The sequence below is a fragment of the Taeniopygia guttata genome, chromosome 7, assembly GCF_048771995.1.
Source record: "Taeniopygia guttata chromosome 7, bTaeGut7.mat, whole genome shotgun sequence".
In the NCBI taxonomy this organism is placed as follows: domain Eukaryota; kingdom Metazoa; phylum Chordata; class Aves; order Passeriformes; family Estrildidae; genus Taeniopygia; species Taeniopygia guttata.
The window spans coordinates 33,761,249-33,787,679 of NC_133032.1; the positions used below are offsets into that span (position 1 = coordinate 33,761,249).

The 26,431-nt window shown below is 43.4% G+C and overlaps 1 protein-coding gene across 3 annotated transcripts; it reads left to right on the forward strand.

The window, feature by feature from the left end:
- The first annotated feature begins 245 nt into the window (after positions 1 to 245).
- Positions 246 to 14,512, forward strand: LOC100228106 (histamine N-methyltransferase). 3 transcript variants are annotated; one of them, XM_072931727.1, is made up of 7 exons: positions 246 to 342; positions 1,028 to 1,217; positions 2,107 to 2,159; positions 5,820 to 5,927; positions 9,249 to 9,379; positions 9,922 to 10,015; positions 13,295 to 14,512. In XM_072931727.1, exons 1-7 carry the CDS (start codon positions 279 to 281, stop codon positions 13,648 to 13,650), a joined length of 996 nt encoding a protein of 331 aa, XP_072787828.1. In that variant the 5' UTR covers positions 246 to 278; the 3' UTR covers positions 13,651 to 14,512. The 3 variants fall into 3 exon arrangements, with proteins under 3 accessions (XP_072787828.1, XP_072787829.1, XP_002194327.5); XM_072931728.1 differs by having other exon boundaries at positions 9,922 to 10,086; positions 13,295 to 13,422; XM_002194291.5 differs by having other exon boundaries at positions 306 to 413.
- The last annotated feature ends 11,919 nt before the right edge of the window (positions 14,513 to 26,431 follow it).

Genomic DNA, 26,431 nt, shown 5'->3' on the forward strand with positions numbered 1-26,431 from the left:
AGGGAGCAGAGAAGCAGTCTGGGAAAAGCCCATGATTTGAATTCCAGTCATGCTGGTGACTGAAGGCAGGGGGTGCAGGGTCTCACTGGAGCCAGGGAAATCATCCCAGCTGTGCTGGGAGCCAGGAAAAGCAATGGCTAGGAGGGTTTTGTGCTGCACTTCAGCACCAATGGGGTTTGGCTGGAGGCAGTCCAAAGGGAACTGCAAAAATAACAAGAGGTGCCTGGGATGTAACCTCTGCAGGAAAGCCACAGGGGACCGTAAGAGACACCAAAGAAATGCAGTGCGTCCTTCAGTGTGGGGCCCCTGAGGAGGGAGGGGGTTCCCCTTTCTCCTTGCCAGGTAGGACAAGATGTGATGAACTTAAACTGCAGTTTAAGAGAGGATAAAGACACCTTTGTGCACTTTTTAAGGTACAGTCTGACACTTCCCTGGTAACACACTTTGCCTTCCCCACTCCCGATTGCCCGTAAGCCTGGTTTAGCACAATATGTATTCCAGTAACTCACATGGCTTTGGTGAATTAGCTACTTAACCCATGGGAATTGTACCATTATCTTCAGAGGAACTAGAAAAATAAAGTGCATTTATAAGGTTTTTGTTGTTTTCACCCCACCATCAGCATTCCATTTAAGGACATCAAAAGATTAAAAAAACAGATAGAGACATCTGCCAGTGTCTCTGGAGATGAGTGTTGCACTTTCTTCTAATCCAGACCCAGCCTTTGGAGCCTCTCCATGCCTTCACAAAAGAGGGGAATTTTTTTTTTTTTTTTTTTTTTTTATTTAAGAGCCATCTGAAGAGCCTTATACTGTGTTTAAACAGAAAACTGTGTCAGCGCAGTTAAAAAATGCTGGCACTTGCTCTGCACAGATTAAAGATGATAAATTACCCTTTGTTGCTTGGACTTCATTTACAGCTTCTATCGCAGGGCTGTGTAACAATCCGAGGCAGCAGCAGGGAACGTGGAGCAAAGTCCGGCCGCAGGCTGGATTTTCCCCTCCAGCACTTTTCATTTCTTCTCTAGCCCTGAGAGAAGGGCTGCAGGGAGCAGCCTGTCCCCTCCTGCACCCTCCCAGCATGGCTTCACCCATGAGGAGTTTGCTGGCTGACCTTGACAGATACGTCCAGGCATTCCGCCTCTTCCTGGAGAGGTCCACGGAGCACCAGAGCATGCAGGAGTTCGTGGAGAGGCGGCTGCAGGACGTGATCGCCAGGTAACAGCGAGGTGACCACCCTGGGCTGAGGGACAGCCATGGTCCAGGCCTCGGGGGGCTGCCTGGAGAGGCAGATTGCTGTTCCCTGCTCTGTCTGTTGGCCTCTGATAGGGTTTGGCTGGAGAACTGCACACACGGCTCTGGATGGTGGCTCTGCGGGATGGAGGCTGCCTGGCCAGGAGGAGACAAGGCTGCTTTGTTTCCTCGCACACAAACACAGCTGGCCCTGAGTCAGCTCTGAAATGCTGTAACAGATACTGCATTCTAGCATCAAACTTGTTTGAAGGCAGCTTTTTAAAAGCGAGATTTTCAGGTAGTATTTCGGGTTTCTCTAGGATGGCTGGATCATGCTCCTGCTTTGCCTGCCAGCCTGTGTCCTTTGCTGGACCCCTCACTTTGCAGGCTGGCTTGGGAGAAGGCAGCCAGCATCAAATCCTGGCTCTGGGGAGGCTCTTCTCAGGGCTTGATGGCCCTGCCAAAGCCTCACTCAGGGATTTTAGGAGCATTACACTCTCTCCTTGCGCTCCCCATTGTGCATAATGCAGAACTTCTACAAATAATATTTAAGCTGCTGGTCCAGACCCAGAGGGCTCTCTGAGCACAGACACAGAGAAGGTGTGTTCTTGCTTCTGCTTATATTCCCTCATAATAGAAGCAAAATGCCACCTCTACAAATTGCCAAAATAATTTGAAATCTTGAATGTCCAAAGGGGAAGAGTCCTGAATCTGATCCCTCCTGCCCACTTGTAGGTGTGCCTATGTACACACATATTACATTTGGGTTTTCCCTACAAATTTTAGTCTTAGTGGGATCTCCAGTGTCTCACATCATGCATGGAGCACTCTCTACTGGGAAGCTCTCCTAAAATGTATAAATAATGTTTTTCAGTATTGGAAATGGGAAGTCTGCAATCAACGTTTTAAGTGTTGGTGGTGGAGCAGGTATGTATGGACTTCAATACTGAAATGTTTTTTCCTTTTTCTTTTTTAGAGAATAGAGGACTAAAAATTGCAAAAGGAGCAGAATGGGAAATAAGTCTTTCCTTGATAAGTCAGCTCCAGGGGACAGGTGGTGTTAATTGGTGTGTGACCACATTATCTGAAAACAGCTTGTGCCTCCCCACTCTGATTCCTCTATGTCCTCCACAAAAACCTCTCCTACACCATCACTCCTCAAAGGCAGAGAGAAACTTTAACTGCTCATAGGTTTTCTATACAAAAATAAAACAAGAGAAAACAAAACAAGAAAAAAAAAGCAGCAAAAAACCCCACCCAAATCACAAACAAAATAATATCTTATATTTATCAGAATATTGCAATTTTACCTGCATTACAATATTTCCCCTGTAACTTTATTGAGGTGCTAACTCCCATCACTGCCATGTAAGAGCCATGGCTGAGCTCTGCTTTGGCTCTGTTTGCTGACCACCATCAGTGTACAAGCTCCTCCTGGAGCTATTGACCCCCAAAACACTGGAGCTGAGCATAAGCTCCAGAGGAAATCTAGAAGAAACCACAAATAAGAAGTCTTTTATCTGACACTCACTGAGTGGAAAAACAATACCAGTAAGATCAAGTGGCTTCTTTTCATTAAATTCTTGCTGAAGTGCCCCCATAATTAAAACCTATGTTTCCTTCTCTGCCCATTAAGTCACCACACTTAAATTGTGTATGAACAATTAATCTAGTTTAGATGCTGTAGTTGTACCATCACCAAAGACTAAGCTTAGTTTTGCCAGTCTCTCTTCCATAATGTAATTGTATGTAAATGGCTGGCATTAGCTATAAAACAGTGTGACAGAGCAGGAACATTGCTCTCCAAAGGAAACTGTTCTTTGGGGGGAAAAAAGAGAAGGAAAGGAAAGGAAAGGAAAGGAAAGGAAAGGAAAGGAAAGGAAAGGAAAGGAAAGGAAAGGAAAGGAAAGGAAAGGAAAGGAAAGGAAAGGAAAGGAAAGGAAAGGAAAGGAAAGGAAAGGAAAGGAAAGGAAAGGAAAGGAAAGGAAAGGAAAGGAAAGGAAAGGAAAGGAAAGGAAAGGAAAGGAAAGGAAAGGAAAGGAAAGGGAAAGGAAAGGAAAGGAAAGGAAAGGAAAGGAAAGGAAAGGAAAGGAAAGGAAAGGAAAGGAAAGGAAAGGAAAGGAAAGGAAAGGAAAGGAAAGGAAAGGAAAGGAAAGGAAAGGAAAGGAAGAAGATGTTTTTAACAGGAACACTTTACTTAGTGCAGTACTTCACTCCCCGGCCAGAGACGGTCCAGCTTGCCATCAATCAGTACATCACTTTGTGATGTCAAAATCCCCAAATCACCCAACCCCACCTGCTCACTGGTTGGTTCTCCCCACGGGCCGTTGTGAGGCCGGGAGGGAGCCGATCCCCACATCCCTCCAGCCGATACTGGCTGCTGTACGAGGGCAGTGATGGAGCTGTTGCCCCGACCCCACCCGCCCCTGCGCTTTGTTGGGAGGAGGCACAGAAGGAAAGTGTTTCCTCTCTGCTTTTGCACCTCGGGAGGCAAGAACCCATTAACTGCAGCATCCCATCCCATCCCATCCCATCCCATCCCATCCCATCCCATCCCATCCCATCCCATCCCATCCCATCCCATCCCATCCCATCCCACCTGCCCGAACACGGTGCCTTACTGCGTTCACACTCCAGCGCGCCGCACTCTGTACCTTTGAAAACCGTAAAAGTCATCAGCGCTGCTAGAAAGTAGCAACTGGGCTATAAACTATCCCGTTACATAAAATGTTTAATTAGAAACTTAATGGTGAACATAGTGGTAGCCTTTAAAAGGTAATTGTGTTGGAGAGTTTAAATAATTCGGATAGCCTAATTGCCAAATTGTTGATAATGCAAGCTGCCACCGATCTGAGTGTAAAATGCCTCGGGACACTTGTTTGCATATAAAAGAGCTAAGTGAAGTCATTTAAGGCTGTGGAATAAATTATGAATCAAAGGGGTGGGTTTTTTGGTAAAAAACAGTACAAGGGTGATTTGGCCACACAAGAGCATATTTCCATATGAAAATACAAAATTCAATTTTTTAATTTTGTTTTTTAAATCAGGACCTGCACAGCCTTTTCAAAGGACTAATCATGTTATGGAAAGTTGGTAAAGCAACTAAAAATCAAACTATATCAGTAGTTAATTACAAGTTCTGTGCTCCCAGATTTTACCATGGCAGACTACAGAGTACAGGGCTTGCAGTGATAGCAAAGCTGCAGCTCTTTCTGCTGCCTCAGAAATTCAATTTCCCTCCCTCAAAGAACGTGCTTCCAGAGATGGCATGGGAATGTTGGTGTTGCTGGTTGCTTTAAGAAAGACATGTAAGTCTGAGAAAGTGCAACTCTTGCTCATTTTGTATATTGTGTCCTCTGGGCACTAATGAGCAATTTAGTGGCCAGTGTTTTCCTTTTCCTCAAATATTCTGCAGGATGGAGCCAATGCTGAAGTGGTGGGAGTCCAGGGCTCTGAAAATGATGAGGGTGGGCAGAGGCTGTGCAGTTCCTCCTTCCACAGCCACTCAGCAAGGGCCTGTCTGGCCATCAGGGTGGTCTTCCATTCAGTGCAAAAGTTTGTTCATTTGTAGGGAGTTTTATAACATGGAGTTCTGTGTGAGCACGAGTAAATCTTCCAGGACAAAGCTCAATATTTACTTATAATACGACCCCTGGATCTATCAGTCACTGTAGTTACTCTGTTTCACTCTTTCTTACCCTCATTTATTCTGCTGTTATTTTTTCCACCTAAAATCTATCCAAGCACAATAAGCAGAGGTTGGAGAAAGTTGAGCAAGCCAGCAGGATATTGTCCCTGGACCCATGCCTCAGTCAGAAATATCATCCCCCTGAGTTTCCTACACTGCAGATGGGGTGAGATGGCTGAGAATTATGGAGCTATTTTTAAATTTTGAAATCTTGGATCTACCAGTACATACATCAATAAAATAATTACAGCTGGCCTGAACAGTGTTTAGAGAGAACTATTCCTCAACAAAAACATGAAATACAGGAATCTCTGGGGTATTCTGTAAACAAAGGTTAGTTAAACACAAATGGTATGTTCTCTATTCATCATTCTTTTGGGAAAAGTCACAGGACACTAAAGACAAACAGATATGAGTATTGTCTCTGATTCCAGTGTAAACACATATTCCCTTTCCCTCCCCCACATGACCTTGTAACCAGTGAGGTGCCTGGCTAAAAATGCTTCTACTGAATCCTGAGAGGTCCTGCCAGGTTTGCTGGTGACTTGGAGCCATCAGAACTGGCACCATGGGAGTCGTGTGGGATCTCCCCCTCGAGGTTTGACCATGGCCAGAAAAAGAGAGGTCAAGCATAACCGTGTCAGGTTTTCCCTTGGCACTGGTGGTGCCAGTCAGAGGGGAGAAATTAAGAAAGTGGGACTGATATTCACATTTTTCTTAAATCCTAGAGCTCAATCTTCAGTTACAACCTACTGAGAATACAAAGCAGCTTGCTTGGACCTGTGTGGTGCATCAGTACATAAATGGCAGAAATCAATCTGCCAAGCTGGGGGTGTGATGGTGGAGATTTCCTTTGCCTGAGCTTTGTTTTCATTCTCTGTTTTGTTTTGCTTCTTTAGGTGAGATGGACTTGCAGATCCTCTCAAAAATACGAGCCAGATATCCTGGGGTCACCATCAACAACGATGTGATAGAACCAAGTGCTGAACAGATCTCCAAGTACAAAGGTATTTTTACATTAAATAAATTACATTTACATTAGTTATTTTACATGCATCAAAAAGTGTTGAAAGGTGGATGACCCTATGTCCAAATGCCTTCTTATCAGAACTGTCTCTTTAAAGCTGAAAAATTCAAAGTTTCATGCTTTTTTGCCATCATTGCTTCTCAACGATGTTCACTCATTAAAATCTTAGTCTCTCACACTGCAAAGAACTCTGCATGGCAGATGCTTGCCTAGACAGACTTTAAAAACTAAACAAGCTGGGAAGTGAGGGTGATTGTATGGGAATGGAGTGAAATCCCAGCATTTCAGAAAGTTTTTCCACTTCGACTTGTGTTGAATCAGGATCCTTCCTCAGCATCAAAGGGAAAATTTTAGTGTCTCATGGTAATTCTCTCACATCTTAAAAATCGTATCCAACAAATACCTAAACCTCACAGTGGGGCACTAAATTAGTAACCAAGCTTTGAATTAGAAAACATATAAAGGAAGGCAGGAGTGATAGGAAAGACTTTTTCTGTGTGCTCTGGGGCTCAGAGCTTCTCTCCTTCCCCTGGCCCAAAGGTCTAAGCAGCATCCATGAAGGAAAATGGAACATTTTCTGAGGAGGACTGAGTGTTAACCAGGGTACTTTGATCAAATTGCCCTACAGCAGGGTTTGGTTATCACTGGATTAGAGCCTCCCAGGATCCACCTCCAGGTGATCCTGGTGTTGGGGAGGTGACCCCAGCCCTGAGCAGAGCACACCTGGTGGAGAGCCATCCTGAATGGATGTGGCAGCAAGGAATGAACCTCATCAGCTGAGTCTCTTGCTGGAAATGCTCCAAACCATACTCAATACCAGGCTGTAAAACCACACTGTAAATCTCCAATCTTGCTCTTCCTGAAGTCCTTAAAAATGAAGCATTCCCAGTGTGAATCAGCTTGTGGAAGTCAAAGGGGAAAAAAACCCCAAAAACCAGTGAGGTAGCTCAGAATCACTGGAAGCACCAAAGACTCCCAGGACAAACCTATTTTTTTTTGATCTTTCTCAATTTAACACAGACCTGATGCTTTAAAAGATGCTTTGTGCAAAATCCCTGGTGCTCTTATGTTGCTGCAGACTGAAATGGTGAAGGGTGGGCACCAGAGCATCTTCTCTGTTTGTAAGACAGTTTGTGCACTTGAACAAAGAATTTCTGTTCTGTCTGGGTTACACTGGACTGGATTTGCTCTGAATCTTCCCAGTGGTCCCACCATCTACCACCAATTAACTGGCAGTCCTATCCTACTGCAGTGAGTTTCTTTCCAGAAGAAAGTTAAAGAAAATATAAAATGTTGTCCTTATTTTAAGTTTTATGCTAAACCAGAAATTAAATATTCATCTGAATTTCTTTCTTTAAACTCTCTTATTTGGCAATTAATCATGTCCCCAGTAGCTACCATTAATTAGGTTTCTGAGGCCTAAGATTTTCTGTAGAGAATTAAAAACATTACCTGCACCTCTGAGGATTCAGCAGTTATGTTTTCTGCCTCGCCAAATGCTTTCTCCATGGGAAGGAGCAGCCAAGCTCATGAGAGAAACCCCTTACTGGGATGTGCAGTGATGGCAAACTCGGGTTTCTCTTTCCTCATGGGCAAGCTGTGCCTTTCCTGCACTCCTGGGGGATCCCTTGGTGGCCATGGTTGGGGTGTTGGTGGCCCCACAAGCCAGCTGCATCACCAGCACAGCTGCAGGCAGCTTTGATGGCACCCATCATGTACACAGCCAGCTTCTGACTGGGAAAAGAATCCAGGATGAACCCAGGGAAAAGGCAGGAAAACTTTTCATAATGGATTGAGATGAATATTTAGGCAGAAATTTACCACAATCCCATAATGAATTTGCACTTCCAAAAATTTGGACTTTGAAGGCCCAGCCTGGAAAGCAATTCAGTTTTCTTCCCAGCTCCTCCTTGCAGAACAGGCCAACAATTAAACTGAACCAGATTGCCCCAGACTATTGGTGAGGGGGTAAGAGCTGCTTCTGAGTGTAGAACAGCAAATTAAATCTGAGCTGCCAGCTCTGGGGCCAGTGGCTGATAAATGGAAGCTCACAGAGTAACAATGGCAGCAGCTGAAAGGGGTGGCCCTTTTCCAGCCACAGAAGAGAGGAGATCAGCCCTGAAGGAGCATTTCTCATCTGCCTGATGGGGACGTGTCCAAATCAGAGCCCAGAAGGAGGAACATTGTTGTTAGTGGTGTAAAGACACTGATTTTAGCAAACTGGGCTCTGTAGCTCAGGCTCAGCCTGCCTTTGGGCCATGTAAGTTTTAAATTGATGCTAACTCCAGTGAAGCACAGGAGCTGACCCAGAGCCTGCTTTGTCCTGGAGCAATCCTGAGTGCCAGGCAGGGAGATGAGCTCCATATGCCAGCAGATGGACATTAGTACTCCCTACATTATGAAATTATCTCTCCATTTTCCTCCCATAAAAAGAGAGGGGATGCAGCGATGAGCCAGGCCCTCAGTGTAATTTATTCTTTGAATCCACTTCTCCAGATTTCTGTTTCCTTCAGTTGCTGATGTGCATTGAATTGAGGTCTGAAGACACTCCATGTGTCACTCCTTAAAGCTCTTTGCTTTCAAACACTGTCATCCCTTTTGCCTGAAGCAGTTGGTCAGAACTGTGGGTTTCTGAAAAATTGTTTAAACACAGAAGCCACTGAATGTCAAGAGAAGGGTCCTTGCTCTTGGAGCAAACCTCCTTCCCTCTCCTACCATCCTAGTTACACAAATTTAGAAGAATACATTTGCTTTTTCTGCCCTTCTCAACCTTTAAATTGTGCTTCTCTTCTCAAGAAACCCCTGCTTTGATCCACCCTTGAGCACCTGGTTTTATTTGGGGAAAATCCTCCACCGTGGCCTGACCTGCTCAGCCATGTGGGTTTTCTGTGGCACGTAAGTGCTGGGGCCATCAGTCCTCCTATTCACCATGAAATGTGCTGCTCATGGCCTCATAACAGTCTGTCCCAGCCAACATCTTTTAATTCACCTTGAGCCAGTCACGGGGAAGAAATTACTATTTTTTATTTTTTATTTTTTTTTAGCTCAGGTAAAACCAGAGGAGCCAAAATGAGGCAGAAAAGGGAAAAGCAACAGACTCTTTTAAGATTTTGTCCTATAAAGCCTCTACAGTCTCCTCCTCACATATGGGCTCAAGGTTTAAGATATTCCACTGTTGTGTTAAACTGGTACCAAAACTTTCTACCTAAATAGGGCTTTTGGATGTATTAAAGCTCTGAGTGGAAATCAGCCCCATATTTGCAATTGAGATAACTCTCTCCTGCCTTCTTCTCTATTTCAGAGCATGTGGCTCAGGCATCAAACCTGGAGAACATAAAATTTACCTGGCACAAGGAGACAGCTCATGAATATGAAAGTCGAATGAATGCAGAAAAGAAAACTAAAAAATGGGACTTCATTCACATGATCCAGGTAAGAGTCTCTGCAAAGTAAATGCTGCCAAAGACTCAGTTGTTAAGAGTATGCACGAAGTATGTGACCTCATTATCCACTCTTAGGGGAAGAAAGGTGAGTTTACTTCCCAGTAATTTGAAGTGCTTTAGCATAAATGAACTGCAAAAATGAAAAGCAGCTTTGAGCACAGTAGTCCTATTAACCAGGCTGTGGGTGGCAGTCAACTAAGAATATATTTTAGCTAGTGTCTTCAAAAGCTCCTTGTCCTCTCCATGAAATTGCTTTTCTATTTCCAAGTTCACTGAAACCTTCACTGAAGAAAGGCAAATATCTTTATCTCAGGCTGCTGAATAACATGAGCTCAGGCCTGGCAGTGCCAGAGAGCAGGCAGGGCATGGGAGCCCTGAGCCTGCAGTGGGAACCCACTGCCCACCCCTTCCTCATGTGCCTCACTGTCCCTGCTTTTCTCTCAGGATTGCCCCCGTTTGGTTCTTTTAAACAGTGTTATAATAGTCACCAGCATGACACTGTATGTCTCTAAGCATCTCTGCTTTTTCCAGATGCTCTACTATGTGAAAGATATCCCAGCAACTATCCGGTATTTCCACAGCCTCCTGGAGCCACAGGCAAAGCTCCTCATTATCCTGGTGTCAGGTGAGAGCTGCTCAGTCAGGAAAGGGCTCTGAGGACCTTTGGGGTTCCTGTGTGTAGGAAAGGCCACAGAGGTGAGCAGACATCCCCTGAAACCTGACCACTGTCTGTGTGGGTCGTAAGGATTGAGGATTTATGAGCCAAAATCCCGTATCGTGGGCACAAAAGATCTTTCACTGCCCTTCCCCACTTAACAGCCTGTCCAGTGATGGAGGCCCTGCAGCAGGAGAGGCTCCACCTGCAGCTCTCACTCCCAGGAGCCCCTTCAGCCTCTGCTGTGGGCTGGAAAAGGCTTTCCAGGCTGGGCACTGCATTTTCTCTCTCCCAGAGACTTGTGGCATTAAGCAAATGGCTGCGGGGGGCTCGGAAGTGCCATACAGCAGGTGTTGGTGCACATATGGTTCATTTTCTTTTCAAACTGCCCATTTCCTTAATATCATCATTTTGGGTACAAAACAGCATTCTCAGGCAGCTTCAGATCTCACAGAGATGCTCTGAGGTCAATCCAGCAGGAAAATGTTGGAGCAGAGTAAATGACAACCTTTTAATACTGTGGGCAAGGTATGACAGAGACAGTGCAGTGGTGGAGCCTAATTTGACTCTAAAAAGCCTTTAATTTGCCTCAAAAGCTGTGGAAATTTCAGCTGTGTAAACAGTCACATCTAGCAACTCCAAAAGCTATGTTAAGCATAATTTGTTCAGAGGTTTAAGCTTAATTTCTCGTTGAATTTGTCCACCTCTGCAAATGTGATTAAGTTCCTTTTATTTTGTTCATGAAGGGTCCACTCTGAAGTGACACTTCTGACCTGAATTTATTAAACGGCTTTTTTCCTCCAAATGTATTTGGTTTGAAGTGTTTTCAAGCAGTTTACAGCAAGAAATCTGTATTTGAAATGATTTTTATAAACGTATTCATGTTCTGTGGCTGAATGAGAATAGATCATAGTATCAGACTATTGCTGATTACCTGCATATAGTTAATTGAAACTCTTTTCCAGTTGGTTAACATGTCCCTTTGGATATTCATAAAATGTGAATACAGGAAAGAATGTGTGCCTATTCAAAATTAAAATGATTACAGTTCTGAGTTCATGAAAAGTATTTGAAGTCCTCTCTGGACCAGATGGAGCAGAAATTGCTGGGGGCGACAAAAAAGTGGGAGAGAGGAGCAGGACTCATAACAGCAGAGAGCAAAAGAAGGGGAAAACCTTGAGGAAAACGAGAATAGAGAAGGGAAGGAAGAAGTGCCATGAAAATGAGCGCTGAAGCAAAAGGAGTTACTGAAAGACCGTCAGAACAAAGCTGATGTCACAAAAGGTAACGTCACCCCAACACAGACACATCAGGTGTGTTAATTGAGAGCAGCCCGGGAGCAGGGCTGGCAGCAGAGGGTTGGGGTCAGTCGGTGCAGGCTGAGCCCCTCCTGCTCGGGGATGTGCAGGGCTGGGGAGATCCTGGCTCCTCCGGGATGTGCAGGGGCTGTGGAGCTGCTCCGGTGTTATAAATTGAGGCGAATAATTTGATTCAGCCTTTTAAGATCAATTAATAATTTTATTAATTACAGCAAGCGATAGCAAGCAAACAGCGCTGGGTGCAGCTGCGGAGCCTGTGTTCCGCCAAAAGCTGACAACCTTTCCTTCTCTTCAGTCCCTTTTTATCCTGCATAAGTGGGGGTGATGGGTCTCCTTCCACCGTGGTTATCAGTTCCAGCAACAATGGGTTTCACAAGTGGGGGTGGTGAGTCTCCTTCCACTGCGGTTATCAGTTCCAGCCAGTCCTGCAAAATCTTTCACAATCTTTGTTTGTGGTTACCAGTCAAGCCTGCAAATTCCATGTCCCGACTTCCCCCCTTTTATCCTAATTTCATACTTTTGATGAACAAACAAGTCAATGCAGTTCCTCACACCGGGATGTGCAGGGCTGTGGAGTTCCTGCCACCTCCGGGATGTGCAGGGCCGTGGAGCTGCTGCCACAACCCGCAGCCAAAGCAGAGCCATGTGCTGAGCCTTGCGAGAGCCATTACAGCATTCGGGTATGGGATAATTGCCCCGAGTGACACAGCACTGACACCAGCACATTTCCTGCAATTAGTGCTTCTCTTCTAAACACCAAACTGTTTATTTGACTATAAATAACTGTTTGCAGATAAAGCAACTGCAAAACCACGAGAAACTGGTTTTAGCACCCGGGGAGAATTATTGTTGTATACAGCGCACAGAATTTTCAAGAGCTGCTCATTAGGCTCAAAATTGTTTTCATCCTGTCCAGTCGTTCTGAGTGTGAAAAACGTCAATCACTTGGCTTTTTAAATTTTAAAAGTTTAATAATAATAAAATGGTTATAAAAATAATAATACAAATAGAGTAATAAAGTTTAGAGTTAGGACAGTTACAACACAATAAAAAGCAAAGAATTACGGACGTCTGGATGCTCTTGGATACTAAGTCATGAAAAGCATCCCTTGTGAACAAAGGAATCACCCTTAAAACAATACACTTGTTGCATATTCATATATCCTTCATGGTTATGCATACATTCTATTTAAAACAAGAAACTCTGGTGTATGTCAACTGTTTCCTTTAATCCCCTGGCTTTATTGAGTCTGAGCAAGGCCTGAAGAAATTAGTTTCTTCTGATAAGAAGCCATAAATTCCTCTCCTTTGGAAGATTTAGGCGTTCCTTGAAGCGAGTATCTCATTCTGAAAAAAAAACCTCCCCCCACATACATAGTCTCTATTTTAACATTATGTTGGAACTTAAAACTATATTTAAAACACTACTTAAGAAAATTAATACAGCAGAACTCTCTAACATTACATATATAATATTCATTGTAATATTTGGGAATAGCCAATCATAAAATATGCATTTTTCACACTGAGTAATCCTTCTAAAAATTATTTACAGTAGAAATACCAAAGCAGAGATCCAGGCTGGGGGAAAAGAAAGATGTGAAGATGTATGTGGGGACTTTTCAGCTTGCCCAGCTGGTTTGCTTTATAAAATGTCTCTTGAGAAGAGGTACACAAGTGTGAGCTGCGCTGGCCTCAGCTGGAGGCTCGAGGAGGGCTGCTGGAGCTCCAGGGTAGGTGCCCACCCACCCCTGCAGCCCCCAAACCTGCAGGGGGGCAGCCAGCTCCACCCTGCCCCAGGACACATCCCAGCTCTGGAAAGATCCCACTTGCCATGGTGGCAACTGCTAAAAACCCCAGACAATCCAAACTGCTTTCCAATTGTGTTTTTCCTTAACTCTGAGTGTTTTTCTGGTGGTTTATCTCTTAGGAAAGAGTGGCTGGGAAACACTGTGGAAGAAGTATGGATCTTCCTTCCCTTTGGAAGATCTTTGCTCTTATGTTTCCTCTGCTGACTTGCTAAGGATGCTGGATTCAGCTGGGATGAAGTACCAGCTCTACGAGCTCCCATCCCACATGGACATAACCAGCTGCTTTATTGAAGGGGACAAAGATGGGGAGCTCTTGCTGGATTTCCTGACAGAAACACTTGACTTTGCTAAAGCTGCCCCTCCTGAACTAAAGCTTCAGCTGATGGAGGAGCTAAGAAAGCCTGGGTGCAGTGAAATCAGAGATGGGAAGGTGTTTTTCAATAACAACCTGGATGTAATAGTGATTGAGCCATGAGTTAACCTCTTCTTCTTAACCAAAGCAAAGAAATATAAACTCTTAACAGCTGAAATGCATTTTTTCATCTTTTAGAAATGGCTTAATTTACTTTAGCACTCATAATAATTTTTGGAGCTTGTTAAGAAATCAGTATTAACATCTGTTTCTATAAGTGAGCTTTAATACTTGATTAATTCCACACTAATCTACGAATGTTTAACTCACTAGGCAGTAAATTGTGCTTTATCATACAGATGTTGTGTAATCAGCTATAACTCTCAGGCACTGCAGAAACCTAACCATTTCCTAAGGAATAATCCAGAACTACATGTGGTTCCACCACCTTCATTTAAAAACTCTCTACAGACTAAACAAGCAAATTGCAGTTTCTCGGTGCAGCTGGCAGGAGTGCAGGCTCTGAATGACCAAGCATTGGGTGGATCTTTGATGGGATTTCTTGAGCTTGTGATTTCAGGATCTCATACCTGCAGCTGCTGTGAGGGTGGCCCCACACCTGCATGTCCCATAGCTGCCTGCTCCTGCCTCTGCAGGCATCTCTGTTTAATGGCACTGCTTCCCCTTTCTGTAGTTTTACTTTATGATGTAGCTGCAGAACAAATTGTGTGCCAGGTCCACAGTGGCACTACAGGAGGGAAGCAAGGGAAGATGTTTGAGGCACAGGGTTGGTAACAAATGTCCTGGGGAGGTGGATTGCAGTGGTGAGCTCTGATGCAAAGTCTTTGTTAGGAATCAGCTGCTGTAGTCACATAGAGCTTCTTTTGTGCTTTTCATTAACCACACGATGCTTCTGGTCCCAGACTTCCTCTGGCCTGTGAGCTTTGTACTAAGGAAAATGTAAAAATAAACTTTGATACTAAAATGACTTGTTCCAGCAGCATTTTTTTTTTTTTTCATTTTCAATGGCATCGTGTCAGGTAAATCTATTCACTATACAAGATATTCAGCAAGAAGGGGTTTCACCTCCTCAGCCTCTTCTCCATGTGGTTGATGCATTTGTTTTGCTAAATGATTTTATAGTTTTCAGAACTGTTTTCTCTCTACAAGGCACAATTCATGGTGGGATACAACAGAGTCGCTTGAATGGATTTAACAGCCTGAATACTCGATTTATCCCCTGAGACAGGTGTGATTTCTGCCATTGAAATAATTTGATTCAGTGTTGAAATGGTTTGCTTTAGGTAATACTTTAGCTGCAAGGAATTATGTTTTATTTTTGCACACACATTTCTGATACAATATAGATTATTAATCATTTGAAGTGGTTTCAAGAGATCATATTTGGTGTAATAGCTGTTTATATTTATTTTGGGGGAAGTTATTTGAAACACAAATTTCTCCTGGTGCTCAAATGTTAATTCTGGTGGATTTTAGAATGTTTCCATTATAATCCTCTGTTGGACAGAACAAAATCTATTACCACTTTACCCAGTTCTGTGCAGAGGCTCCTGCATTAGAAGACCTCAGTATATCTGTGAGCTGCTGTGGTCACATGCCAGAGCAGGAATGAAAGAAAATTGCCCATTAGAACAGATTGCTGCACGCATTTCTAATGGCAAACAAATTAAAGTTACATTTATTTTCGTGGCTCTTTTAGGCTGTCAGTGACCTTTTCTAGATGGTGCTTGCAAAGCAGGTGACTGCTGAATATTGCCACATCAACCCTGTCAGGGGTGAGATATCTCAGGGAGCCACAGAAATGCCAGAACAAAACAAAAAACCACTAATCCAGCAACAAAACTCACCATTAAGATGCCCTTGAAGATCCTGCTGTTTTATTGTTTATCAGACTTGAAAAAAAAACCAAAAAGAAACAAAAAAAACCAAAAAATATATATAAAAAAAAAAAAAAAAACCAAAAAAAAAAACATGAGAAAAAGGGGTTTTATCAGTTTTGGAGGAGGCTTGGCCTGAAAATGTGGGAGAGAGCTGGAAAGATGAGAAGCAGCAGAGCTGATCTGGAGAGAACAGAGGAGGATTTGACCACACACACACACACACACACACACACACACACACACACACAAATATACAGTGTGAATGCACAGAGAGCTTCTTCCCCTGTTTTACTTCTGATGAGAATTTCATTAAAAACTGGGAGGGGGGAAAATGCAATAAACTCAATTTTGTATCTTGCAAGAGCTTGTGTTAGGGGACTGGGGGAAAACTGAATCAGCAGAGCACCCTTAAGGGGTAAATTACTTTTAATTTTAAATTTATAACACATTCACACATTTTCAAGAAGCAAGTACTTTAAGTATTATTTAGAAGGAAATGAGTGTGGGGAAGCACAATTTTATGCTCATTTTACCATAAAAACCGAAGTACATTTTGTAAATCTGTCAAACAACTTTCTAATAGACTGGAGAACCACATTTTCATGTGAGAATTGCCCTAAATTGTACAGTGAGACACTGCTATTCCACAGCAGGGGTGGAAAGTACAGTTTGTCCATGGCCTGGTATTTGCACAGCAATCTGTGCCAGGGCCTCATCACCCTCAGGAATTTCTTCCTAATCTCTAACCTAAACCTGCCCTCTGTCAGTTTGAAGCCATTCCCTTTATGCTCTCACTAAAAACCTTGTAAAAAGGTCAAACCCCAATTCCATATTTTGCTGGCTTGCATCCCTAAAAAACTAATTTATAGGCTTTCTACAGAGATTCATTGAGAGCAATGGTATTAACCCAGCACAATATTGATGGGATCAAGTTTGGCTTCAGGATACCTGTATTAAAAATATGCCAGAAATTATCCTGAAAGCACTTCATGCGTTGGTGTCTCTTTCTGGCTAAATATATCTTTTAAATATGAAATGTGACCCTGGGTAAATACAATCCTTCATATTGCATCTCCATGTTTTTCTCCAAGACAAACACGAGCAGTACTTGTTTTTAAATTGGGAGATTTTCCTTTTTCTTTTCATTTCATGAGCACATAAACCCAGAATATGCAGATTCTTATGCAGGTACAGGAGAAAAAAGCTGGAAGGAGGGAGGGAGGAGGAGGAAGAGGAGGGAGTATTTTGAAACAACAGGCAAACAGCTGGGCCTGTGTCCCTCTGATAAGTAAAGGAGAGCCTGTGGCAGGTGATTGTTTCCCAAAGGAATTCCCGTGGGAGGTTTGCTGTGCAGGGGAGGGAATAGCCCCATGTCCATGAGTGAGGCACGGCTTTGGAGCGATGCCTGAAAGGATGGGGGGAGCCACAGGGGGGAGGAAAAGGCTGAACCCCTCCAAAGAGCCCAGGCTTCATCCACGTGTCCCTCCACACCAAACACATCTGCCCAGGCAGCTCCAGGGCTGTTACTTTAAATCATACATAGAAAAATATTCTCACTGCTCCGTTAATTACTACAGCAAATTGAACAAATGCGCTCACGGCTCGGCTGCTGTCACCACTCCTGCACTGGGGTAATTCATGCTTGCAGCCCATGATAGGGTTTTTAATGTCATTACACAGCAGGGCAAAGTCTTCATTTTTAATAAAAATACAAATGCTAAAATGAAACGGATTAATATCTAATTTTACATCTTCATTTACATGATGTGCAAAATTATCTTAAATATTTGTTATGGATGGAGTGGCTTTCCACCAATTTAGGCTTTTTTTTTTTCATACTGGAGAGTGTTAACAGAAATTGTAGCATAAATCATTGCCTTGTAGAGTACCAGAAGGTGCATATAAAAACCCATATCTTTACTGCACATATTTCCCATTAACCATAATCTATTAGTAATTGAAGTTCATTACAAATTCTTGTAGACTTTATTGCTATCATGCTGCATGACATAGTGAACCTGGCTTGCATAACAAGAAGTCCTTGCTGGGAAATATCCTATTAACAATGACAGTGCATTTGTCATTGTGATAATAAATCCAAAGCTGCCTGTAGATTATAAATTATTGCGGCGCCATTTCCACTGCTGTAGTTTAAAAGTTTTGTCAGCACTTCCATTTTTCCCCCTGTTTATGGGCAGTTATAACTTGACCATAAGAATCTGCAGCGAGCTGAATCCCATCTTACAAGGTCTCACTCTCAGAGTTTCTTCCCTCAGTGAGATTCATATTTCATCCATATGAAAACCTTTGAGGCAGAAGCTGTGTTTGTGACAGATTCTTAGGTTCTGCATTTGCACAGATTTTAATTGGAAAGCCCAGGCCATTTGACAAGTAATTTGTCCGTGATATTTCTAAAGATTGTGGTAAAATTAAAAAATTCAGCAAGACAAAAAGACTGGAGCTTGGCTGAGCTGAGTGTTCAGCACCTGAAAGAGCTTCTGTCCTTATCTCCAGGTGCCAGAGACTTTGGGGAGCCATTGGGTAAACCCTGCTTCTCTTCAAAGGAGAAACTGGAGAGAAATGATTCTCCCCATAGGCCTCACAAAGGTGTTTTGAGGCTTAATTACTAATGCAGAAATCCAGGCATGCACTCAAGTCATCCTTCATCATGTCTTGTGCAATTCTTTCAGCTCTGTGTAGGTTTTAAGTGTTATTAAAGGAAAATTGCTATAGAGTTGAACTTTAAGTGTTAATTATGACTCGAGATATAAATGACATCAGGTCAAATCTTTCACAGTTTAACTCCCTAATTGACTTCAGCTCTCTGCACCAAGGGATATCTCTCTAGCTGAATGCATCTGTCTATCACATTCCTCAAGTGCCTATAGCAATGCATCCAATTAGCTGGACGTAGCCATTATGCCTCAACAGCTCCTAAATAGTGCAGGATGAAGCCTTCATCTCCCTGAAATAATCAAGAAAATTTTACTTCTCACTAGGCCAAGTTTTCACGTCAACCCACAATGCATGCTCTGTTTTTAAATACTGTTTGCAGGCGTGGATAACAGATTCTGAAGTAAATATGATAATTTTCTTTTCACATCAATAATGTCCTTCATCTCACAATGCCCCAAATTTCTTTAAAATCTTGATATGCAAAATCACTTTGCTGCACCTCAGTGGTAATTGGTCTCCTGTGTGAAATTCAGCAGCTGTTGGATCGTCCACGGCACCGTTTCCCAGCGATTTCTGGCAGGATGAGGAGGAAGTTGGCAGTCAGATGCTGAGGAGCAGAAAGCAATTTCCTGGGCTGGTACTGTGCAGGGGCAGGGGCACTGCAGCCAGAACTGTAATCAGCTTCCCCTCTTCCTTGGCAGGAGAGTGGTGGGACATTGGGCTGGCACATCCAGGCCAGTGGTGGGGACAAGGGTGTGAGCCACGGATGGGCTTGGCAGCAGCTTTGTGTGGGAGTGTCCTGGTGCTGCCCAGCAGAGTTCATGTGGAAGGCAGGGATGGATCTGATGGGTGTAAGGGGAAATAAGATGTCTCCCCTTTTTGCTTTAATGGGAAGCAAATTGCTCTTTGAACTCACAGATGGATGTGAACAGTATCCAACAGAGAGTGTGTGGTACTGGTGTGATTTAGGATGGTGCTTTGTTCAAGATTGGTGAATAGCTCTTAAAAAAATTACCATAAAAAATTTTGTTACAATATATTGCAGATTTCTTACCCAATGTTGTGTGTTTTGTTTGTATTATCTGGGTAAAGAACACCAAAACCCAATGAAAACAAAATTAAACAAATTAAACACTCTTTGAAATCCCTAAACCTAAGCCATCTCATCCTTTCCCCTTTTGAAATCCTTCAATCTAAAACATATCATAGTTTTCCACTCAAACAGCATAGAGGAACCTAATATCTTTGTGACTCTTAATGCTATAAATATATTTTGATACTTTTATAACCATGATTTTACAGAGGTCACAGTGAGGTATCATTTATTTTGGTGAGGGTAAGTAGGCTATTGGCCAGCAGATATAATCTCTTTGTTTTCTTAAAAGAAAATGAAATGACAGCATTTGGAGGCTGTTTCAAGGATCCCGTGTGCTACAGTGGATCCTGGCGGAGATGAATTAGTGGCCGGTGTATAGGTGATCTTGCCAGAAATGAATAGCAATGCAATTTATCATACCCTTCTGTAATTTATCTCACAGCCATGTATTAGATTAGATAAAGACAGAAAGACATGTGAATTGGATGGACTGGACTAATACCGAAAACTTACACCTGCTTTTATTGAGGTTGACAGGAAGATTTCTGTTGCCTGCATTGCAATCAGGATTTGGCTTCACATTTTTAATTTGCTTTGAAGTATGATCTTGTCCAGCAACGAGAAAAAAAGCTAACTCAACATTAAAGTTTGTTGATTGTGTCTGCTATTTCTTATTCAATACAAAGTTGTTCCATCATATATTTCACATTCAATCAATTAAAAAGTGTAAATCTAAACAAAAACCCCTCAACACTCAGAAGCTTAAAAAGAAGAGTAATAAGCAGCTGTGAAAGTGCTGCTAACACTCATTACATGCTACACCGTTTTCAAGGTAACAAACCAATAGTTTATTTTGTCCCCTTCCAACAAAATCCATACTTCAAAATCCACTTTTCTTACCAAATCGGTCTGTCTGTAAGACAAAGGGTCTGCAGCTGGGAGTGTTTACCTAGAACAGCAGAAAGATGTGCAACACTGCCTTCAAATTCAGGAGCAGCACCAGCTACCTTCTTCAGGCTCGTTGCGAGCCAGTGATGGATATCTGTTCCTCTGCATTGCTTTCCTCTCATATCTCTTTGTCCCGCTGCTATAATCGATCACAGATTTTTCCATCAGGCTTCATGTCAGATTAGGATAGTGAACATGACTGGCTTAGAACAAACTGCTTCGAAGTGCACCCAGGCAAGCCTGGGACTCGAACTGCTCTGAAAGGGATTGTTTTGGGCACATCCACAAAGGCAGTGCAGCAGCAGGCAGCCAGAAATATGCTTTTCTGGCAGGGGTTTGGGACGGCTGCTCTCTGTGGAACCTGTTGTGATCACATTTCCACTGTGGGGTGGGGGTTTTAAGTGAGGGGCAATGCCTGGCTCATCATTTTCCTGATTCAGGCAGAAATTTCTGTTTAGGAGTCCATGGATGTACCTGGCAGGACCTGCACACGTTTTCTACCTGATGCTGGAGTTGCAAAGTCACACGCAGCTTCTGTGTTTAGTGCTTTATGTGTGCTATCAAGAACTGCAAGGAGGGAAAGCCCAACAACTTTCCCTGAGTAGAAATAGGTTTTAAACATTCATTGCGACCAGTGTTCCCAGGAGAACTAAAATATCAAAGTTCTTTTGGGGGATTACTGCTTGTTTTTATAGTGCCTAGCACAACTGAGTCTTCATCTTGGTGGATGTTTTAGGTGCACATCTGTTGTACAAATAACAATTTTTATTTTAATGTGAAGAACAGAGCATTGTTTAGGGAAGAGGGCTGTAAGGATTTGATCCAAATTTGGACCAGTGATCATGGATGAGTTTGCTGACAGCAGTTGCCCCATGGATGCTGGTGCTCAGATCTACAAATCCTGAAAGAGCAGTTTGACCCATGGCAGCTGGGTGACTTCTGGGACTTCTCCTAGAAGAGGAACAGGTGTTAAACTTTTACCTGGGTTCAAGAGAAGACAAGGATGTAGTGGATGAGAAGTGTTTTGAGGAGGATCACCCAGTGTCCTGACTTGAAATAGGTGCAAAATTACTGAGACAAATCACCCCATGTGCTTGCCCTGTACATGTAAGATGCATAGGAGAGTCTCTGCCCGTAACCACAGTGGGAGAAACACTGAATAAATAATCATGATAGTCCATTTAGAGCTTGTTGTAACCCACGTAACAACCATCACTGGAGGTACTGTAAAAGACAGTGACACAGAAGTGTTGTTACCCATTTGACACAGTAAACCCCTTTTTCCTAACAGTGACTGGCACCTAAGCCCAGGACCAGCGTTAGGCCACTGAGGGCAGTGCTTGCACAGCCCACAGGAGCAGGAACTCTGACATCTGCATTTAATCCCAGGGAAGGCACAGGCAGTGGTACATTAGTGCAATGCTCTTAAACAGATTTTGAATAAAAGATTTTTTGTTCTACGTGTGTGAAAAACAGGCACTCCTGGATTTTGCCATGTGAGAGCAGGTGCTAAGAGTGCCTGAAATTACAGCTTTCTGGAAAAAAAAGCCTGAGAAATCTTGAGAGTCAGCAGACACAGAATATTTCCATCAGGAGCTATTACTGGGACAGGGATCTTTCCAGAAAGAAGGGAGGTGAAGTGCTGCTCAGATGGATGTGCTGCCAGGGCAGAGGGCAAACTGAGATACTCAGATCCTCATGGGCTGTTGTAACTCTGCACCAGGTAATGGTCTCAGAGGGTAAAAAGACAGGATTGAAAAAAGTACAACTAAAACTGTGTGCTCTGCCAGAGACAGAGCTTTCAGCACAGACTTTGAAGTATTTTTGTGTCCTACAGGTCCTGGGTACTCTTCCTCTTGCCTTGCAGAGGTTCTGAGGCTGTGCCTGAAGACAGCACTTGCCCTAAGGAAGAAACAGGGTTTGCTGGAAAGCAAAGGATGATGGCCAAAGAAATCTGGAGTTTCTTACCTTGCAGGTGAACCTCAGGCTGAGCAGCTGATTTGAACTCTTGGGTAGCTAACCCACACAGCAAGAAAGGTTAACCTGGACCAGTGAGGGAAACCTCATTCTGGGATGATTTATGGAGAGGGTACAACTGCCCTGTGTGCAAGCAAGGGCCACAGATGCCATGGTTTAGTGTCCAAATGGCTTATCCCTGTGCAGGGTCATTCCTCACACATTGCTTTGGACTCCCAGGCCAATACATATAAAAGTCTGTCTCACAACAGGCACAGCCTTTTCAGCTCCCATCTGCCCACAGCAGCCCTTCCAACGCTGCTAATTGCATCCCTGCACTTGATTGCATCAGCTGCAGCTCACCCCAGAGCCACAGCCAGGCTGGTGTGCCCCAAGGGGGGATTGTGTTAACAAACAAAACCAAACCCAGGGGCTCTGTCTAAGGGCCCATTTCAAAGCCCAGAAGTTGGAAGCTCAACCTCTGGACAACCACGCTCCTATTTGTGTTCCAAGACTGCTTTCTTTGTTTCAATTTTCTTGCTGTAATTCAGTTTTTCATGGATAAGTGGCAGGATGTTCCCACTAAGAATACATGGAGGGGGAAGAGAAAGGAAAGGAAAGGAAAGGAAAGGAAAGGAAAGGAAAGGAAAGGAAAGGAAAGGAAAGGAAAGGAAAGGAAAGGAAAGGAAAGGAAAGGAAAGGAAAGGAAAGGAAAGGAAAGGAAAGGAAAGGAAAGGAAAGGAAAGGAAAGGAAAGGAAAGGAAAGGAAAGGAAAGGAAAGGAAAGGAAAGGAAAGGAAAGGAAAGGAAAGGAAAGGAAAGGAAAGGAAAGGAAAGGAAAGGAAAGGAAAGGGAAAGATGGAAGGAAGGACAGCACAGAGGAGACAAGAATTATGAGCTTGAGTGAGAACCTGGAGGGAGAGGACCAGAACACCCAGCAGGGGCCGTGCAGCTGTGCACACCCCAGCACTTGTCCCTTCTCCAAAGGATGGGTGAGACCATCCCGGCTGTGGGAGCTCCAAGAGCACACTGAGATGGCTGCTAAAGGCTTTGTAGGCTCCCAGCCACGGTGAGTTGTAGGAATGGGCTTGGAGAACAGCAGACATTCAAAAAGAAGCCTAGAATGCCTGGAAAGGAAATTTGGTGAGTGCACGCCTTAAAAAAATCGGATTGTACCAACAGGGTTAACATAAAAGGAGTAGGGAATAGGAAATTTTGTAATGGAGATCTAATTATAATTCCTTTTGTTTTCCTAAAGAGCATTAAAAAGCCATGATGTGACCAACGACTCAAGCCCAAAAAATACTTCCAATTTTATTTTTACTTTCATCAGGGCCCTTTGTTAATTTACAGCTAGTGAAATAATAAACAAAGCTGATCTTCTCATTTGCATCTGACACTATAAAAATGGTAATTTTTAAAAGGTTACCCAGAATCACTGCAAAGCTTTGATTTCTGTCATTAGCACATTTAAGTCTGGCTTAAGCAAGGTTTCTTCCCTGAAACATACATTTTGTTAAAAGCTGTTTAGTGCCCATAACCATTCTGCTGCTCTCAAAATATGATGCCCTAGCAGGCCAGAGCTAACCTATGCACACAAAATAAGTTTAGTTTAATGTTGTGTTAAAAGGGTTTGGTCTCTGGAGCAGCCACTCTGCTCAATAACGTGTAATCATATGCCTTCTATTTAGTTTCCATTTAACTTGCCCCATACAAGCAATGAATCCAGTTTAATTAAATGTTCTTTTGAACAGCAGAAATGACACTGGTTTGTATTTTAAAAAATCTATACGCCACAGGGCACCCTCAAGACACAAAATCTTAATAAAGAGGCTGTGAGACACACAGCTAATAACAGAGAGCCAGTTTGACATTTGCAGGGTAATTTAGTGAACCAAGTGCTTCCTTACAGGCTTCATGTGGCTGCAGTGCCATTTAATAGAAGATGAAGAGCCATGTTTATAATAATGCTAATAAACAGCTAATGTGAAAATTAGGCTAGCATGTGGCAAAGGGCTGTTGTGCATGTGTAATAAATGCTGCTCAGTGCTGGCTGAAGGCTGTCAGCTGATGCTGGAGTCCTGCTGCAGCATTAATCAGCAGCCTGGGGTGGCCAGGCAAGGCTCAGCCTCCTGCACCCCACGAGTCCCCAGGCTGCACACAAGGTGTGCAAAAGTGCACATTAACACAAAGGGATGATAATAAGGCCAGGAAAGGGGCACTGCAGATTCCCCTTACAGAGCTTAAAACAGCTCTGAAGTCCTGACATTCAGGGGAATTGCTTTGAGTTCAACAAGTGCTCAGTTCTCATCCCAGGAAGGGGTAAGGAGAGGCATTAGGCATTTGAAATCAGGTTGGAGGGGGCCCTGAGCAACCTGGTCCTCATGGCAGGGGCTTGGAATGAGATGATCTTGAAAGTTCCTTCCAAGCCAAACCATTCTATGACTGACCAAGCATCCCCTTTCTGCTTTATTTTTCTCTGGTAGGGTAAATCTAGTCTAACCCTGGCCGATAAGTAATTTAAATCCTCTTTTATTGAGGGCATCATAAGGTAGGAGAGTTAAATGAGGTAGAAAGGAGTGGTAAGAGTGGTAAATGCTTATTTTTCTCCTTTAGAATAATCAGGATCTTTAATAAGGTAAGTGTTAGGGCAATGAAGGAATAAACACTGAAAGCATCTCACTCATTACTAAAATGAAAATGCTTGCTAATATATGCAGTGCACCTGGAAATGCCCATTCAAGTAATTACAAAAGAGGAAAACACCGGGGAAACAGGCAAGCATGAAGACAATAGCCATTAGAAACAATATTAAATTAAGCACGCCTTTTGAGATCTACAAATTCACTGATTAAATTGTGCATTACAAACCCTGCCTTGACTTCACTCGGCTGGAGTCCTGGGGCAACACATGAAAACAGCCTCTTTTTTTTGCATTGAGATTAAGTCAGGGCTGCTCCTAACTCTGCTAAGGCCTTAGTTTTTTTAAGACACAAAAAAATAACCTCTTTTCCCCCCTAATCCCCCAGATTCCAGCTAGCAGAAGGCATCACACTCCTCCAGTGTGAGCAAAACAAGGGCAGAAAAAGGGCACTTCATGCCATGCAACTTTAAGCTTGGCAAATGGCATAAAGCCCATCAAAATCAGCAGGAGCCTTCTCAGTGACTGCAAAACCCTTGAGTGCGGCCACCTGTGGGTGTTGGGGTGAGTTTGGCTTCATCCAGAACAGGGAGCCCCATGGAGCCCATTGCCACTCATCTGTAGGGCAGAGCAGCTTCTCACACTGAGCAGGAGGGGAATTAACCCTCTGTGGTTCCTGCCCCTCAGATATTCCTACACCAGCACAGCTCAGGGGGCAGCAAATGTGAGCTGTGGCTCTCTCAAGGCACTCACAGCCACAGGGATGTTGGAGTGTTTGTGCAAATGAAGGATGGAATTGAGACCAAAGTGCGACCTTCCTGGTGACAAAACGGTGTCCTCTTACAGGGACATGAGAAATGAGTGGGGACAAGTTTATTAATACATTTATTGGAGTGCAAGGTTGTTTATCACCATTTTCCCATTGCTGATGAGATTTCCAGGGCTAATGGAAACTCTCCCACTTTCTCCCGTTCTCTGAGAGATCTCCTAAAATTGATTGTGGAAGCCAGCAACCACTTCCAATTGATTTTGTGTCATTAAACATTAAAAACTGTGTGCAGCTTTCATAGAGTTCTTTCTGCTGGAAAGTGGGCTCTTGTCTCCCAGCAATCCCAGTTTGCTGCTAAAACAATGGGTTGTCTGGGAGGGGAGTAAAATTATATAGAAAACTCTTTTAAGGTGATACTTTCTTGTAACAATGCACACACACCTGTGCTCCTGCCTCTTCCAAAACCTCGTAGAAAAACAGTTGTTTAATTTTTCCAGCTTTTGGCTCTGTTTAGTGGGAAGAGAAGAGCTAAATAAAGATAATTTCTGCTTCTATCCACTCAGCTCCTCCTTGCTTTTCCTTAGGCAATGAGGTGCTTCTGTTTTGTTTGTTTTTAGGGAATTTCCTAACACGCTTCCTCCCCTTTTTCCCCTCAAAAATTTCCAGCAAGCCAGAAGGAAATAGAACTTTTGAGAAGCCTTTGGTGCCAGGATAGCAGAAGTTCCTCAGGTCAGTACCTCCATCCAGATGCAATCTGCACGGTGCAGGCAGAAATTCCCATTGTGCTGCTGATGGGCAGTGGGAAGCAGCGAGCTCCTGTGCAGATTGTGGGGCTGATTCCTCCTGATGATCACAGTGAGGCATCTCCAGAGACATATTTTGGGAATCTGTGTATGTAAATGAGGCCTTTCCCAAACC